Source organism: Vulpes lagopus, chromosome X (assembly GCF_018345385.1).
Source record: "Vulpes lagopus strain Blue_001 chromosome X, ASM1834538v1, whole genome shotgun sequence".
NCBI lineage: Eukaryota > Metazoa > Chordata > Mammalia > Carnivora > Canidae > Vulpes > Vulpes lagopus.
Window position 1 is genome coordinate 7,706,039 of NC_054848.1, and position 13,903 is coordinate 7,719,941.

At 51.9% G+C, this 13,903-nt stretch overlaps 1 protein-coding gene across 1 annotated transcript in view; it reads right to left on the reverse strand.

Moving 5' to 3' along the window:
• Window positions 1-6,448: 6,448 nt before the first annotated feature.
• The window catches only part of ARHGAP6 (Rho GTPase activating protein 6), a 477,361-nt gene continuing 469,906 nt past the window's right edge, over window positions 6,449-13,903 (reverse strand). Inside the window, exons 12-14 of the mRNA XM_041740355.1 lie at window positions 12,977-13,245; window positions 9,557-9,637; window positions 6,449-8,466 (exon numbers count right to left, since the gene is read on the reverse strand). Coding sequence (XP_041596289.1) covers window positions 7,772-8,466; window positions 9,557-9,637; window positions 12,977-13,245 — 1,045 coding nt within the window. The 3' untranslated portion in view covers window positions 6,449-7,771. The remainder of the gene's footprint in view (window positions 8,467-9,556; window positions 9,638-12,976; window positions 13,246-13,903) is intronic.

A 13,903-nucleotide genomic window follows, 5' to 3' on the forward strand; every position in this document is an offset into this window, starting at 1 on the left:
ACTTACCGTGGCGATCATTTCCCCAAACATACAAATTTCAAATTATTACATTATACACCGGAAACTAATGCCATTGGTCGGTTATACCTCAATTTAAAAACACGCGAGTCGTGGAAGCAGACAGCTGGCTTAGAGTCGCAGCTCGGGCAGTCACACGCCGTGTGGTCCTGGTATCTCTAGGTCTCAGCTCTCAGCCGCACAAAGAATTAACTGCTTCAGTCTGCTCAGGCTGCTATCGCAGGATGCCGCGGACCGGCGACTTACGAACAACACAACGTACGAGGTCCGAGGTCCAGGCGCCGCAGCTCAGTGCCCGGTGCGGAGGCCCGGCTTCTGGGCGCCTCACAGGAAGGGGCCAGAGAGCATGCTGGAGCCTCCTTCACACAGACCCCTCTCATCACGAGGCTCCACCCTCATGACCTAAGCACCTCCCACAGGCCCCACCTCCTCATGCCACCATCCTAGGGATAGGGGGGCACACAGTCACGGTAGCGCCCACCTGTGAGAGTTGTGCAGCCGTGCAAGATGACACCTGAAAGCACTTAAAACAGCCCTGGGGTGGGGGGTTGCTCCACGAGTGTCAGCCATCAGCTCCTCATCATCAACAAGGAAAGGATGGTTCAGGGGGGAGGCTGGGCATAAAAGAAGCCCTAAGACATACTACACGCGGGCTGCCCTCCGTCCACCTCTCCCAAGGAGAACCTGCCCCCTGGGGGCACAGCAGGGGCCCCTCCTGATTGGGGTTCATAGAAGGATTAGCAGTTACTGGTGTGCTTGCTCGCAGCAGGCTCCTATTATTTAAGATCAAGGAACAAGGCACGTAGCAGTCTTTGACCTTTTGAAAACTAGAAACGTGGCAGGGTAGACGTTTGGTTTATTTAATACGCAAGTCCCACCAGAGAAGAATGAAGGTTATGATTAGGCTCCTGTGCTCCCAAATCTAAGCTGTAGCTCCCTGTGTCCTTGGGTAAGGGACAGGGCTAGGCGGGGAAAGATAAGGGGAAGGCCCCAGAGCCGGGCTCCCGGAAATCCCAGGGACACCCAGATGCAACAAAACCAGAGAGAAGGAAGTAGATCGGGCCTCCTGGCCCCAAGTGTTAGGGAGTGTCTTCCTCTGACGGCTCCCAAGTAATCAGAGACTCACCAGACCCAAAAAGCCCTACGTCATTCACTCAAGATGGCACAAGAAATCTCAAGGCCATCAACTCCCCAGTCAGGTTCTCTATAAAAGACCAGCCAAGGGGACGCCTGGGGGGCTCAGGGCGGGATCCTGGATTCCCGGGATTGAGTCCCGCATGGTGGCCCGCGGGGAGCCTCTTCTCCCTCTGCCTGTGTCTCTGCCTCTCTCTGTGTCTCTCATGAATAAATAAATAAGGGCAGCCCTGGTGGCTCAGGGGTTTAGCGCCGCCTTCAGCCCAGGGTGTGATCCTGGAGACCCGGGATCGAGTCCCACGTCGGGCTCCTTGCATGGAGCCTGCCTCTGTCTCTGCACACCCCCGGCTCTCTCTCTCTCTCTCTCTCTCTCTCTCTCTATATATATATATATATATATATATATATATATATATAATCATAAATAGTTTTAAAAAAGAATAAATAACATCTTAAAAAAAAGAAAAAAAACGGGAAGGGGACTGGTAGATGGATGAGGTGGGCCTAGGAAGGATGACGCGCTGCTGCCACATGCAGAGAGCCGGCCGTGGTTCCATGTTGGGCGAGAACAAACCTGGTGGGAGGGGAGGGGGCAGGGTGGCTCACTGCCCTCGTGTCCCCCTCCAGCCTGGCTCTCCCAAGCAGAGTCACTGGACGTAAGGAGGCTCCTACGCTGCCCCGCCTTGTTTCTCCTGCGGGAAGGAGCAGGTCTCTAACTCCTTCTCTAACTCCTGCCCTGGAGACCCGCCAGAACCCCATGTTGGCAGAAGGCCTTCGTCCCCAGGATGGCATTTGCCATCCAACCGGTGCCGATGCAAACCTCAGAGGTCCCGCACCTGAGAGCGGCAGCTCCTTGGCAACGAAGCCACCGCAAGTCTCTTCTCTGGAGGAGTTTGACGGTCCGGAGGGAGATGGGAAAATCACTCCTACCTGGACGATCATCAGAAGCCTTTTCTCCCACCCTTTCTCCCCAAAACCCGTTTTTCTCATGGAAGCCGTTTCTCCCAGCTTCTCTCTACTAGGTTAGATATGTAACCCTCTGACTCTAGCCCCTTAAGGAGCCCGCTACTCTCCTGCTGGCTCCCATCATGCACAGGAGATGAAGCCTTTTCTCCTCCTAAGGGGTCTCTTGCTAGTTTAGTTCACAGGCCCCGGTTAGGACACCTAAAGGGGTAGGAGGAAAGGTGCTTCGTCCTCTACAGCCTCTGAGCAAATGTGGGCAACTTACTTGTATGCGAACAAATGACGGCTTCCTCCCAGCACCACAGCGTGCACCGGAGGGCATGTCCCCCTTTCCACTCAGCTGTCATCCCAGACGCAGGAGCCCCTCCCCTGCGGAGGGTCCGGCTGAGCCCCTGTCCTCCATGAAAGAGGCCAGGGCTCCGAGGGCCACAGAGCTTTGTTCACGCCACTCTGAATTATCCAGATGGCAGGTTGGCACAACTGGATGGCCCGCCACCAAATCCCCCAATCCTGCTCCTGCCACCCTGTAGTTGTGTGACCTGGGCCAACACATCTGACGCCGCTCTGAGCCATCTGCGCCCCCTGGCAAGAGAGGATAGTCATGGTTCCTGCCTGTTGCTGGCGGGGGTTGAATGGGTTGCCGAGGAACACACTTGCCCTCCAGCCGATGGAGTCGCTGACCGTTAGTTAACAGCACGTGCGTTTCGCAGCACAGGGTCCCAGTTTGCGTCTTCCCAGGTGATCTCACGCGGGAGCCAATTCACTGCGACCGTGGAGTATGAATTCAACGCTGCTCTCGGCTGTTTCCCCCTTAGCCCCGGGACAATCCTGAGGACTGGGCCTTGTTTGGCCCTGAGCAAGCGGAGAGTTAGGGAAGTGATGGGGCTGGCCCGAGGTCCCCCAGCTCATGGGTGACAAAGCCAGGACTCAGCCCCTGGCCTCTCCGACCCCGAAGCCCGCCCTTTGGGAGGTCATCGTTCTTTTCATCATTAAGCGAGCACCCACCACGGAGCCTGCGAATGTACATTTACTGGCCACGTTTCCTACTAAATCTTTCTTCTTAAGAATGGAAAGGCAAGGGCCGCCTGGGGGCTCAGCAGTTGAGCGTCTGCCTTCTGCTGAGGGCGTGACCCCGGGGTCCCAGGATCGAGTCCCGCATGGAGCTTTGTGTATGGAGCCCACTTCTCCCTCTGCCTGTGTCTCTGCCTCCCTCTGTGTGTCTCTCATGAATAAATAAAATCTAAAAAAAAAAAAAAAAAGAATGGAAAAGCAACATATCTGAGCCCTCCCCCTGCCCTCTCCATCCCAGATTTTACAGAGCTGGGCGCCGCGTCTACGCAGGGCGTGGCTGGTTAGGAGACAGGGTGTCTGTGCTTGCCAGCAGCTTCTCCCCAGGCTGCCGCCCCGGTTCTTCCGAAGCCGTTTTGTTTGGAAGACAGGCCTGTATCTCTGCACCTGCAGGGCGGTCGGCGGTCTCGGGAGTTTTCTCCGGGTGAACCGCTTGAGCCTGTGCACACGCGTGTGCTCGGCCAGCGTCTAGCTAAGGCCAGCCGCGGCGGGCTCTCTGCCCAGCCCAGGGCACACAGGCCCTGCTGCCGAGGACGGGGCGGGGGAGGGGCCTCCAGATAAGCCACGTGCACAGCGACACCTGCAAAGTGCACCAAGTGCCCAAAGGCCTCGTGACTCAGCGTCCGTGGGACGGGAAGACTCAAGCTGCCCTTAGCCGGGGAGGCTTCAGGGGAATAGGGAAAGCGGAGGGGAGCACCCAAGCGCCCGGAACAGAGCGGCGAGCGGGTGTCCCCGGGGCGGGCAGGGCCGGTGGGTGCAGGGGAGCTTGGGCTGGGTCGTGGGGCGCTCCGGTGTTCTCGGGAGGAGCGTGGACGTGGGCGGGAGGCCCTCCGTGGTTCTTAAGCAGGGGAGCACCTGAGACAGGTGTGAATCACAGACCATGGGGGGTAAGGGGGCGCGGGGAGGAGGGAGACGAAGGGAACCCACGGCCCCGTGCGGCCGCAGCCACGGGAGACCCAGGCGAGAGGCAGCCCGTGGGGAGTCGAGGCGTGCAGGTGGCCCTGCGGGGCTGGCGAGCTCCGTGCCACATTTGGGGGCCATGTCACGCCACGGGGGACCGGGTGTGATGTCAAGGCTGCAGATGCGGGTGGTCAGACTTAGCAGATTGTCAATGAATGACTTTTGGGTTCTTCTCTCCGTGGGTATGTCCCGGGTGTATCTGGGGCCAAAAGTGTTTTTTTTTTTTTTTAAATACAAGTACATCTCAGATACGGCCCAGGACATACTTCCACTCACACACAAGCACCCATTTATGTGACAGCTGCACTGAGGGTCCTCCAGCTTATCTGGCGGCCCTACCCGAGAGCTGCCAAGGTAGCGGCTCCCCCAGCACCCTCTCCCTGCCGGCTCAGCGCTGGCCTGGGCCCCGGGACGTGGGGCTTTACCGCTGAACCTGGCACGTCCTGGGCAACTGGGGACCGGCTGGTCACTCTGGGCCGAACCCACGTTGCCTGAGTGCAGTTTTGAGGATCTCCTGACCCGTCTGCAACCTCCGGGGCTGGAGCTGCATGTGCCTGGGTGCACACGGGCCTCACCGGGTGGGGACGCACCCCCTGCCATCTCCCATCTCCCCCCTCACCATCTGTTGCCTCAACTGGTGGAACATTCTCAAGCGTTATTGGAATTTTCATTTGCTTTGTAGTTGTTTTGTCTTGAACATTTGCTGCTGATTTAATCCTGTTTTAAAATCCTGTCTGGCCGAGCTGGGGTCCTGCCTTAACCTCCGTGGGCCTCTCTTCCAGCCACTTCCTTTCCTCCCTGTTCCACAGAGTGTCCCCCCGCACCCCCGTCTGTTTATCAGCGACTGTGCCACAGGTCTGGACGTTGTTCCAGCGTCTCCTTACCTTTTATTCAATGCTGTCCCTGTGCCAAGCACATGTGTCGCAAAGCGTGTGTGAGAAAAGAAGCAAGCTGGGCTTATTTAGAATTTTCTTCATTTGCCCCAACTCCATGGGGACAAGAGATTTTTTTTTTTCCTATAGAAAACCACAACAAACCTAGATGTTAATAGCCACTTAGATGGATCAAGACAAGTTCACATTTGGCCATTTCTGCCACTGTCGTTCTGGCCCCGCTGCCAGAGACCCACGGCGAGTGAGTGTTCAGAGATGCGGAGACATGGGGGCACCTGAGCCTCCTCCTGCTTGTAGGGAGTGAGTGGCCTGCTACGTGCCTTTGCCCAACCGCGGAGAGTTTGAGTTTTATGTTTTGTTTGTTGGGTACTGTCTCATTTACAAGCGTTCTAGATTACTTCAATTTCCACTCAGGTCCTTAGGTCTTACACGTGTGTGTCTTAAAACAGCGTATTTTCAACATAAGGGCATCCAAAAACCTCGCCTTAAGTCATGAAGCTAAAGCTACAGCCACTGGGTCAGCCCCACAAAGAGAAAGGGGGAGTGAATGGTGTTCATCACACATGCACACACACACACACACACACACACAGACACACACAGACGAGTTTAATTATTTAAAAGACACCCCGAGCCCTGTTTTTTTCTAGACGTATCAACAGACGGACAGACCTGTCGTTACCCTTTGTGTCACAGACGCCAACCATCAGGGCCATTTGGTCTGGAGGTTTTAAAAAAATTAGGCCCAGGAGGGCAAGAACCGGCTGGAGGAGGGTCCCACACGTGGCAGATGAGTCCTGAGTGGGGGGAAAGAACCGGGCAGATGAGGTCAGACTCCAAGTCTGTGTGTTTACACAGGGAGCAGGACTAGGAGGAGAGGGGCTGGAACGGCGAAGCCACTTGCGATCCACAATCAAGCAGTGTTTGTGTAGAGCCTGTGGCCGCGGGCGGGTGTGGGCAGCCGGGGAGAACTGGGGAGAACTGGGGAGACCCGGGGCGAACCGGGGCCTGGTGGGCAAATCCTTCCTGGGCCCCAGCGGCGGCACAGCCTGAAGGCGGCCCCTTCGTGCGCCCAGAAAGAGACCGGGGAGACCACGTCTGCACCTCATTTTCTTGGCCCTGAAACAAAGAAGCATCTAGGGCCTTCAGGACCCACGTGCCCTACAGGGCCTGTGTGCGTCCTCCCGGACGCTGAGTTTCAACGGAGGGACAATCAGCCTTCACTGCACCGAACAATCATATGAAGTTCCGGGCGCGCCAGTGCACTCCCCACACCCCGCGCGGCCCACGGCTCTCGGCTGCGCGTGCTCCGTCCCCCTGCAGCGCACCTGCGCTTGCGGGGACCGAGGTGCACGTCTGGAACCGAGTGGGGAGCGCCTCAGTCACAAGATTTAATGCCAGGGAACAAAGCCTTTGTTTAACTTTTTATTCATCATGGCACAAGATAGAACTTTAAGAAACACCACTGAAAATGTCACTGTCGACACGAGAATTAAGAGTAACATGTTTCATTTAAAAAAAAAATTCTTTTTCTATAATACACATTCCCTTATGAAGTGGAAAAAAAAAAATCTCGTAACACTGAAGCGAATCGCCACCTGCTGGTCAGAATTGGTTTTGCGGTTGAAAAACTTGAAACTGCTGATAGGCTGGTAGGAGCATTGTACGATACACACACAAAATTACGGAAGAAAACAAGTCCTCAGCTTTTGGCACGATGTCAATACAAAGCTGTAGTTTTTTTTCAAACATGATTTACTTCACAAAGCATCGCATAAAATTTGGGTAATACTGACTACGGGGCAAAAGGAAGAACTTGGTTCTGTAATTTGAATTCTCTGTTTGGATGCTTAAACACTTTATAGTTGGGTTCCAGTTTGTGGTTTTGAAAAATACATAAAAATTATACATTATAAATATATATTATATATGGTCTCTATAAAACTGAATTTGATCTAAGATGGGAACTTCTTAATTATTCTTTCTTTGTTAGGCACGGCCTTTCTCTTGTTTGATTAACTGAATCCTTTCTAAACAGACTCTAAAAATATATTCCATAATGTATCAAATTTAACATTTTCCTTAAAACATATTCAATACGAAAAAGCGTTCGGTGACTACATGTTTTTCTGTATCTCACTACTATATAAAAATATGGCTTGGCATATTCTGTTCTGTTTGTCTTGTTAGTGTTTTCCCCTAAGCATTGAAGGAAGGGCTGTCCTCACTTAAAAAGCTATGGCAAAAGCACAGAAACCTGCTTGTGCATATTCTAGAACATTCTATAGAATCTCGTTACTTACTATAAGTGAAGTGATTTTAAAAAAAAATTGTTCTTTCTGTTTCTGTGAATATAACATATATGATTATCATACATAATCTGTTACAGAATATACAACAGTCAAAACTGAAGTCACATAAATACGACTAAGCTATATAGAAGCGAGAGTTGTATCTTCTACAGAGCCAACGTGAGTAGTTATAAGATTGGATACCACCATCCTTTTTTGTTTTTGTTTTGTCCTACGGCTGGCTATGCAATAGAACTGTATTATAAATGGCCAGGGTACGAGTGCTCTATATCTTTAAGTGAACTGGGTTTCTCCTGTGTGATTTTTTTTTTTAAGTGTTAAAGAAGAAAGCTAAGTTAAGTGTCCAATTGTCCAACACCAACTTTTTTCCCTACTGAGTGAGAGAAGGCTGTTTGGGATGTGGGGGCGCGAGCTTGGGTGGGCTCATACCAGCGTTTCCGGAAGGGCATCGGGGTTGTCGGTCGATAAGAGCTCCCAGATTTGCCACCGCTCCCTCTGCCAATCGAGCCAGTTGGGTTCACCCAAAGTCTTACTGTTCTGGTCGCTGGCGGAACTGGAGTAGGCACTGCTCAGTTTCTGCTCAGCGACCTGATGCTCTCGCTCAGCTGCTTGGCTTCCCTCTTCCAAAGCTGTTCTGGAACCTTCTTCGGGCCTCTGAGGCCTCCACAACAGTGGCTCTGCAGGCTGGTGGGAAGAGGCCAAAGCTGGCTTCCCTGGACCAGGATAAGGAGGAGGAGGCCTCTTGTCATGCTTCTCACTCTCGAGAGGTCTCTGGTGCGAAGGCTTGGCTCTGCTCTGCAGCCAGGCCACGTCCAGCTCACTCTCTGTGAGGTCTTCGGCGCTGCTCAGAGTCAAGTACTGCTCTGCCTTGGGTGCGGCCTGCTCCGACCTTCTGCCGCCCCGGATGTGGGGCGTGCTGCACACGCGGGACCCCGGAGGGCAGGCCCCGCACCCCCCCACGGTGGCCGTGGTCTGAGTCCTCCGGATGGCCTGCGTGCCACTTTCCAGTTCTGGGGGGCTCCCCTGCCACCGGGGCCAGTTCGGGGACAGGTTCCCTTGAGAGAGGGAGCACGGCCCCGGGCGTAGGGAGCTGCTTTCAAAAATGTCTCCATAGGAACCTGGAGGCCAGAGAGAAGGGCGGGAGATGGAGTTAGTTCAGAGAGTCCCTGTTGGGCCGTGTCCTGTTATTCCCTTCCACCGCCAGCTTCCAGAATGGAAAAGGCACAGGACACTCTTCAAGCCACTGCCCAAGGTAGACTATCCCCTAGTGAAAGAAATGACAACGCTCTGGCTACTGGCACGATTCGTGGAGCAGCTCCACGTACAGATGTCTAGGCTGACAGGTCGGCTGTCAACCTAGATTTTTTTTTTTAAGATTGCATTTATTTATTCATGAGGGACACAGAGAGATTGGCAGAGACACAGGCAGAGGGAGAGGCAGGCTCCCTGCGGGGGGAGCCCGATGTGGGACTCGATCCCAGGACCCCGGGATCACGGCCTGAGCCAAAGGCAAACACTTCACTGACTGGGTCACCCAGGTGCCCCCCATTTTGTTTTCAAATTAGCAAAAATGCAAACCCAATGATCCTCAATACCGACGGGACCGTAGCACCACGCACGGCCCAGTGAGATGGCCCGGCCGTCTGCAGCGCACAGAGCACAAGCCAGCCCACCGAGGTGACCTGTACCCCTGGATGCTTGATAAGGTGCATAACTTTGGCCCCCTGCCCTATTCTGGATTTGCGACTTGCTTTCCAAAACGTTGTGAATCTATTAATCACTGAAGATACACAACAAAAAATAAGTGCAAGAGGTTCCTGACAGTTTAACTTACTTATTATAACAACGACCAAAAAAAAAAAAATGGGTTGTAAACTATGAATCTGCACTCTGGAGTACTACATGGCCCTTAGCAACAATAATGGCAAATAACTGAGAAATGCAAGTTACACAGAGAATATAAAGTTGCACGGACAGAATGACGGTAGCTACGTTTAAAAACTCTTGCAAAGGAAGTGAAGTGAAAGAGCCAAAGGTTGACGTATTTTGGCAGAAAGACTAAGTATAGTTTTATCTGTTTCCCCCCCTAGTTTCAGCATTTTCTAGGTAATATTTGACAAGTACGTAAGATGACAGTAAGGCAAAAATTAAAGAAAATTAATTTAAAAAGCAAATGCAATAAATGGTCTTTAAAAGATAATACATCACCTGTCATTCCTGGGTCTTTGGAACCACTTTTTAATGTTGAATGCCAAGTTCCCCAGATATTGAAAGGCTCCTCCGACATACCTAGGAAAAAGTATACGGAGGGAGGTATGTCACTCACAATGAAAAGTAAAGAGCAAAAATCAGTAAACAAATATTTTTGTAACACAGTACCGCATTCAAGATTGTCGTGGATACAAGACAGGATATGATGCATACGTGCCTTCCGGTGGGGGGGAGCTTATTACATTTGGGATTTACAGAAAGGCTCTCTCTATAATGGTGTGGTACCCAGAATAAGGGCCCCCAAAGATGTCTGTGGCAGGATCCTCAGAACCCGTAAAAGATGTTCTATGCCAAACGGACTTTAGAGGTGTGGTTAAATTATGGGTCTTAAGGGGCCTCTGGGTGGCTCAGTGGTTGAGCGTCTGCCTTCAGCTCAGGGGATGATCTCGGGGTCCCGGGATCGAGTCCCACATCGGGCTCCCTGTGGGGAGCCTGCTTCTCCCTCTGCCTGTGTCTCTGCCTCTCTCTCTGTCTCTCATGAGAAAATAAAATCTTAAAAAAAAATTATGGGTCTCAAGATGAGAAGTTGATCCTGGATTATCTGGGTGGGCAATCACAAGGGTCCTGATAAGGGGGAGGTGGAAGAGAAGATGTTACGCTGCTGGCTTTATAGATGGAGGAAGGGCCATGAGCCGAAGAACACAGGTGGCCTCTAGAAGCTGGAAAAAGCAAGGAAACAGATTGTTCCTTAGAGCCTCCCAAAAGGACGCAGCCCTGTGGACCTGTTTAGGATTTCTGAAGTCCAGAGCCCTAAGGTAATAAAGGCGTGTGTTTGAAACCACTAAACGTGTCATGTGTCAGAGCAGTGACGGGGGACGAACAGTGGTGACGGGGGACAGCAGCTCCGACCGTGCTAAGAGGCCGAGGGATCTCAAGTAGTTAGAGTCCCTGTGTCAAGCCCACCCTCAGGAACCCCCCGCTGCTGGCATCCACACACGCATCCCTGCCTGTCTTCGCCCACATGTTTACGGAGCAAGGGCATCCTCTCTGCCTCCCGGAGGCCTCACGACGAGCCCATGAGGCGATCGCAAGGAGTGTCGCTTGACGCGCCCGTCTACCGGCTGCTTCCCCAGGGCCAGTCTGGAGGGGGCAGGTGAGAACCGCTCTGTAGGTTGTGGTTACTGGCGAGCGCTTACTACCTGCCAAGTTCTGTTTTGAAGACTTTGCCTGGATTAGCTGATTAAGAATTTTTAAAGAATATTCTATTTATTCATGAGAGACACACACACACACAGAGGCAGAGACACAGGCAGAGGGAGAAACAGGCTCCATGCGGGGAGCCCGACGTGGGACTCGATCCCAGGACCCCAGGGATCTGGGCCGAAGGCAGAGGCTCAACCGCTGAGCCGCCCAGGCACCCCAAACTCTAAGAATTAATACAGCTGTCTCCTTCGTTTTTATCCAAGGAAGAAACAGGACTCCAGAAACCTCAATCTTTCACATTAGGTCCTGCAGATTGAAAGTGGCAGCACGGTTACTGACTCCAAATCTAGTGCTCTGGTCAGGGGATCCTAAAACGGCCTGTCTCTAGTTCCCTCCGAGTGAGGTTATTTCCAGGGAGAAGGTTCTGGTTAGATAGGATTGCTCAGCCCCAGCACCAGTGACATTTGGGGCTGGATCCTTGTCTGTGTGGGGCCGTCCTGTGTGCTGCGGGATGCTGAGCAGCAGGCCTGGGCTTTACCGTCTACATACCAGGAGCACCCCCTCTTGGGTTGTGTCAGCCCCACAGGCCTCCAGACATTGTCAAATGTCTCCTGGGATACAAAATTGAGGACCGCAGTGTTCAATTCAAGTTGGCCAAGATAATCAGACAGACAGAGCGAACACGTGCTTTCGTCTACCTGCTAATAAATTAGAGCTAATGTGTTTCTTAGCCTACCTGCTAAGAAACTGCGAAGCCAACACACTGATCCTGGGGAGAAAGAATCAAGCTTTCTGAGTGGTAGGTGGTCTAATAATCTGTCTTTGAATTTGTATTTAGAAACCCAAACATGCCATGTGACGCCAAAATTCTCTTCAGAGTGTCTTTTTGTTGTTGTTGTCATTGCAGAGAATATTAGATACAGGAAATTTGTCACTAATTTAAAAGAGCAAAACTTAGAGGAGGTGGGGTGACTGGGTGACGGGCACTGAAGGTGAGCACTGGGTGTTATACAATACGTTGGCAAATCGAACTTCAATTAAAAAAATGGAAAAAAATCAGAGAGCATTTATATACATCAGAAAGGGAATAGTTAGAAATCTATGATGCGCCGATTTAACAGGAACATGTAGTGGCCATGAAGAATGTCAGCAAAATGGCAAATGCTAATGATACGATTTTACATAAAATAAGCTTCATTCGAAAGTAGCTATGCTTTGAAAACAAATATATAAACTTAGGGATGCATCCGGACAAGAACCAGGAAAAATCAAAGTTTCACATTTTATTTTATTTCTTTTTACAGTTTCACATTTTAAAAATAGATTTTATGCTCGAAGGGAACATGGGTTACTATTTTCCTTACAAGTTTTTAGAATTATTTTTTTGACATGAATCCTTGTAAAATAAAAAATAAACATGCTATGATTTTAAGACACCAACAAAACAAAACAAACCCCGGCAAAAAACACAGCCCTTTCAGGGTGTCTCTTTGGACTAAGTTATACATGCAGGATAAAAGAGCAAGACTTTGTGCTGTGTCTTCCACTCATTACTCAGAGCGTCCTGCCCGGTCCTGGCACTAAGGAATTGCTCTGTGGAGGGAAAGAGCAGAACCAAACACTCGGTGGTCAAATAAATTTGGGGAGAAGTGCAAACCACACTCTCCCTTCCATTTTGCGAATTAATGGTGCCCATTAGCACTTTAAAGAGTTGGAGAAATTGTGCAGTCGAGAAACCATTAGCTTGGCTAGCCCAGGGTTCTCCTAATGTATCTGACCACGGAACGCTTATTTTGCTAAAAAATCTTCATGGCCCATGGAGGCCTCTTTGGAACATGGGAACGCGATGTCTCCTTAGACAGTGGGTTCAGCTTGTTCTCTTTATAAAAGTGACAGCAATAACTGGGTGACATGTTAGTCTAGCAAATGCGCATCCAAACTCGCTGGCCAGGACACAGCAAGTTGCTCAGATGCTCGGGGAAGGAGGCTCTCGGGGCGTGAGACTGCTTCCCAGATGCCCGGGGCAGCGGGGACCCTCCAAGACCATGACTGAGCTCACCCCACACCTTCCTCTTCCTGGGACAGGGCTCAGGAGGTGTCACAGAGTTACAGAAATGTGACACGAGGAAGAGATGAAGAGAGGGTCCCCGGGCCAGCACCATGCCACCTGCAATGGAGTCAGTGATCGGGCCAGCGCCTGCGGGGGCCACTCACCTTTGCCAAGCCTTGGTCCAGGAGAACTCTCCCTTGATTTCGACGATGGCAAGTGGCTCACCAGCACATACTGCTCCGGCCCTTTGTAAAGCTTCTCCGAGCCCCCCGGGGCCACATCCTCTTGCATAGCCAGCAAGGAGCGCTCAGACAGCACTGGGGAGTTGTTGTCATAGGGGGAGAGGTCTCCGCTGGAGGCCTTGTTGGAGTCGGTGGATGAGTGCCTTCCTCCCACAGAAAAGGAAACTTCCGATCGCAACATGTCAGGGCTTCTAGTGCAAGGAGACAATTGCAAGGGCGTGAGTATGTTCACACTTGGTGACCAGATGCAAACCACACGACCGCCACACAAATGACAGGAGGAGAATGCATGGGCACGGGGGGCTGCAACGGAAAGACCCTCGGGGTTGCTGTTCGCAGGCTGGTACAGCCAAGACGTGGAAGCGCTTCCATGGCAAGGCCAGCAGAGGGCAGTGAAAGGCAACAGTTGTGACAGGAACCTTCCAGGCGGAGGGCGGGGGAGGATGGGCCAGACCCGGATCCCTGCGATCCCCACGGGGCAGCCCTGAAATGCCTGCTTGCTGCGCCAATCCCGCTGCTTCGGAAAACTAAAGCCTGACGCCCACGACGTGTTAAGCGAGGCACAACTCGTGGGTCATTCGCTTGCGTCCCTCCGTGTCCTGAATTTAAAGTCATTCACCTGAAACTCTGATCGCGACTTTATACGAGGTTGGTGATGGCTTTGTGAGCGTTTCCTCCCCCACCCACATCCTTAGTATGAAAAAATCAAATACTTCATGCGAGTAAATCCATCTTTCCCGTGATGATGACGACGGCGATGAGGATGATGATGAGGACGATGATGCTTCTGGTGGGAATAACAGTTTGGCGTGCAGAGGCCCACAAGAAAAATCTATGACCATCACTAGA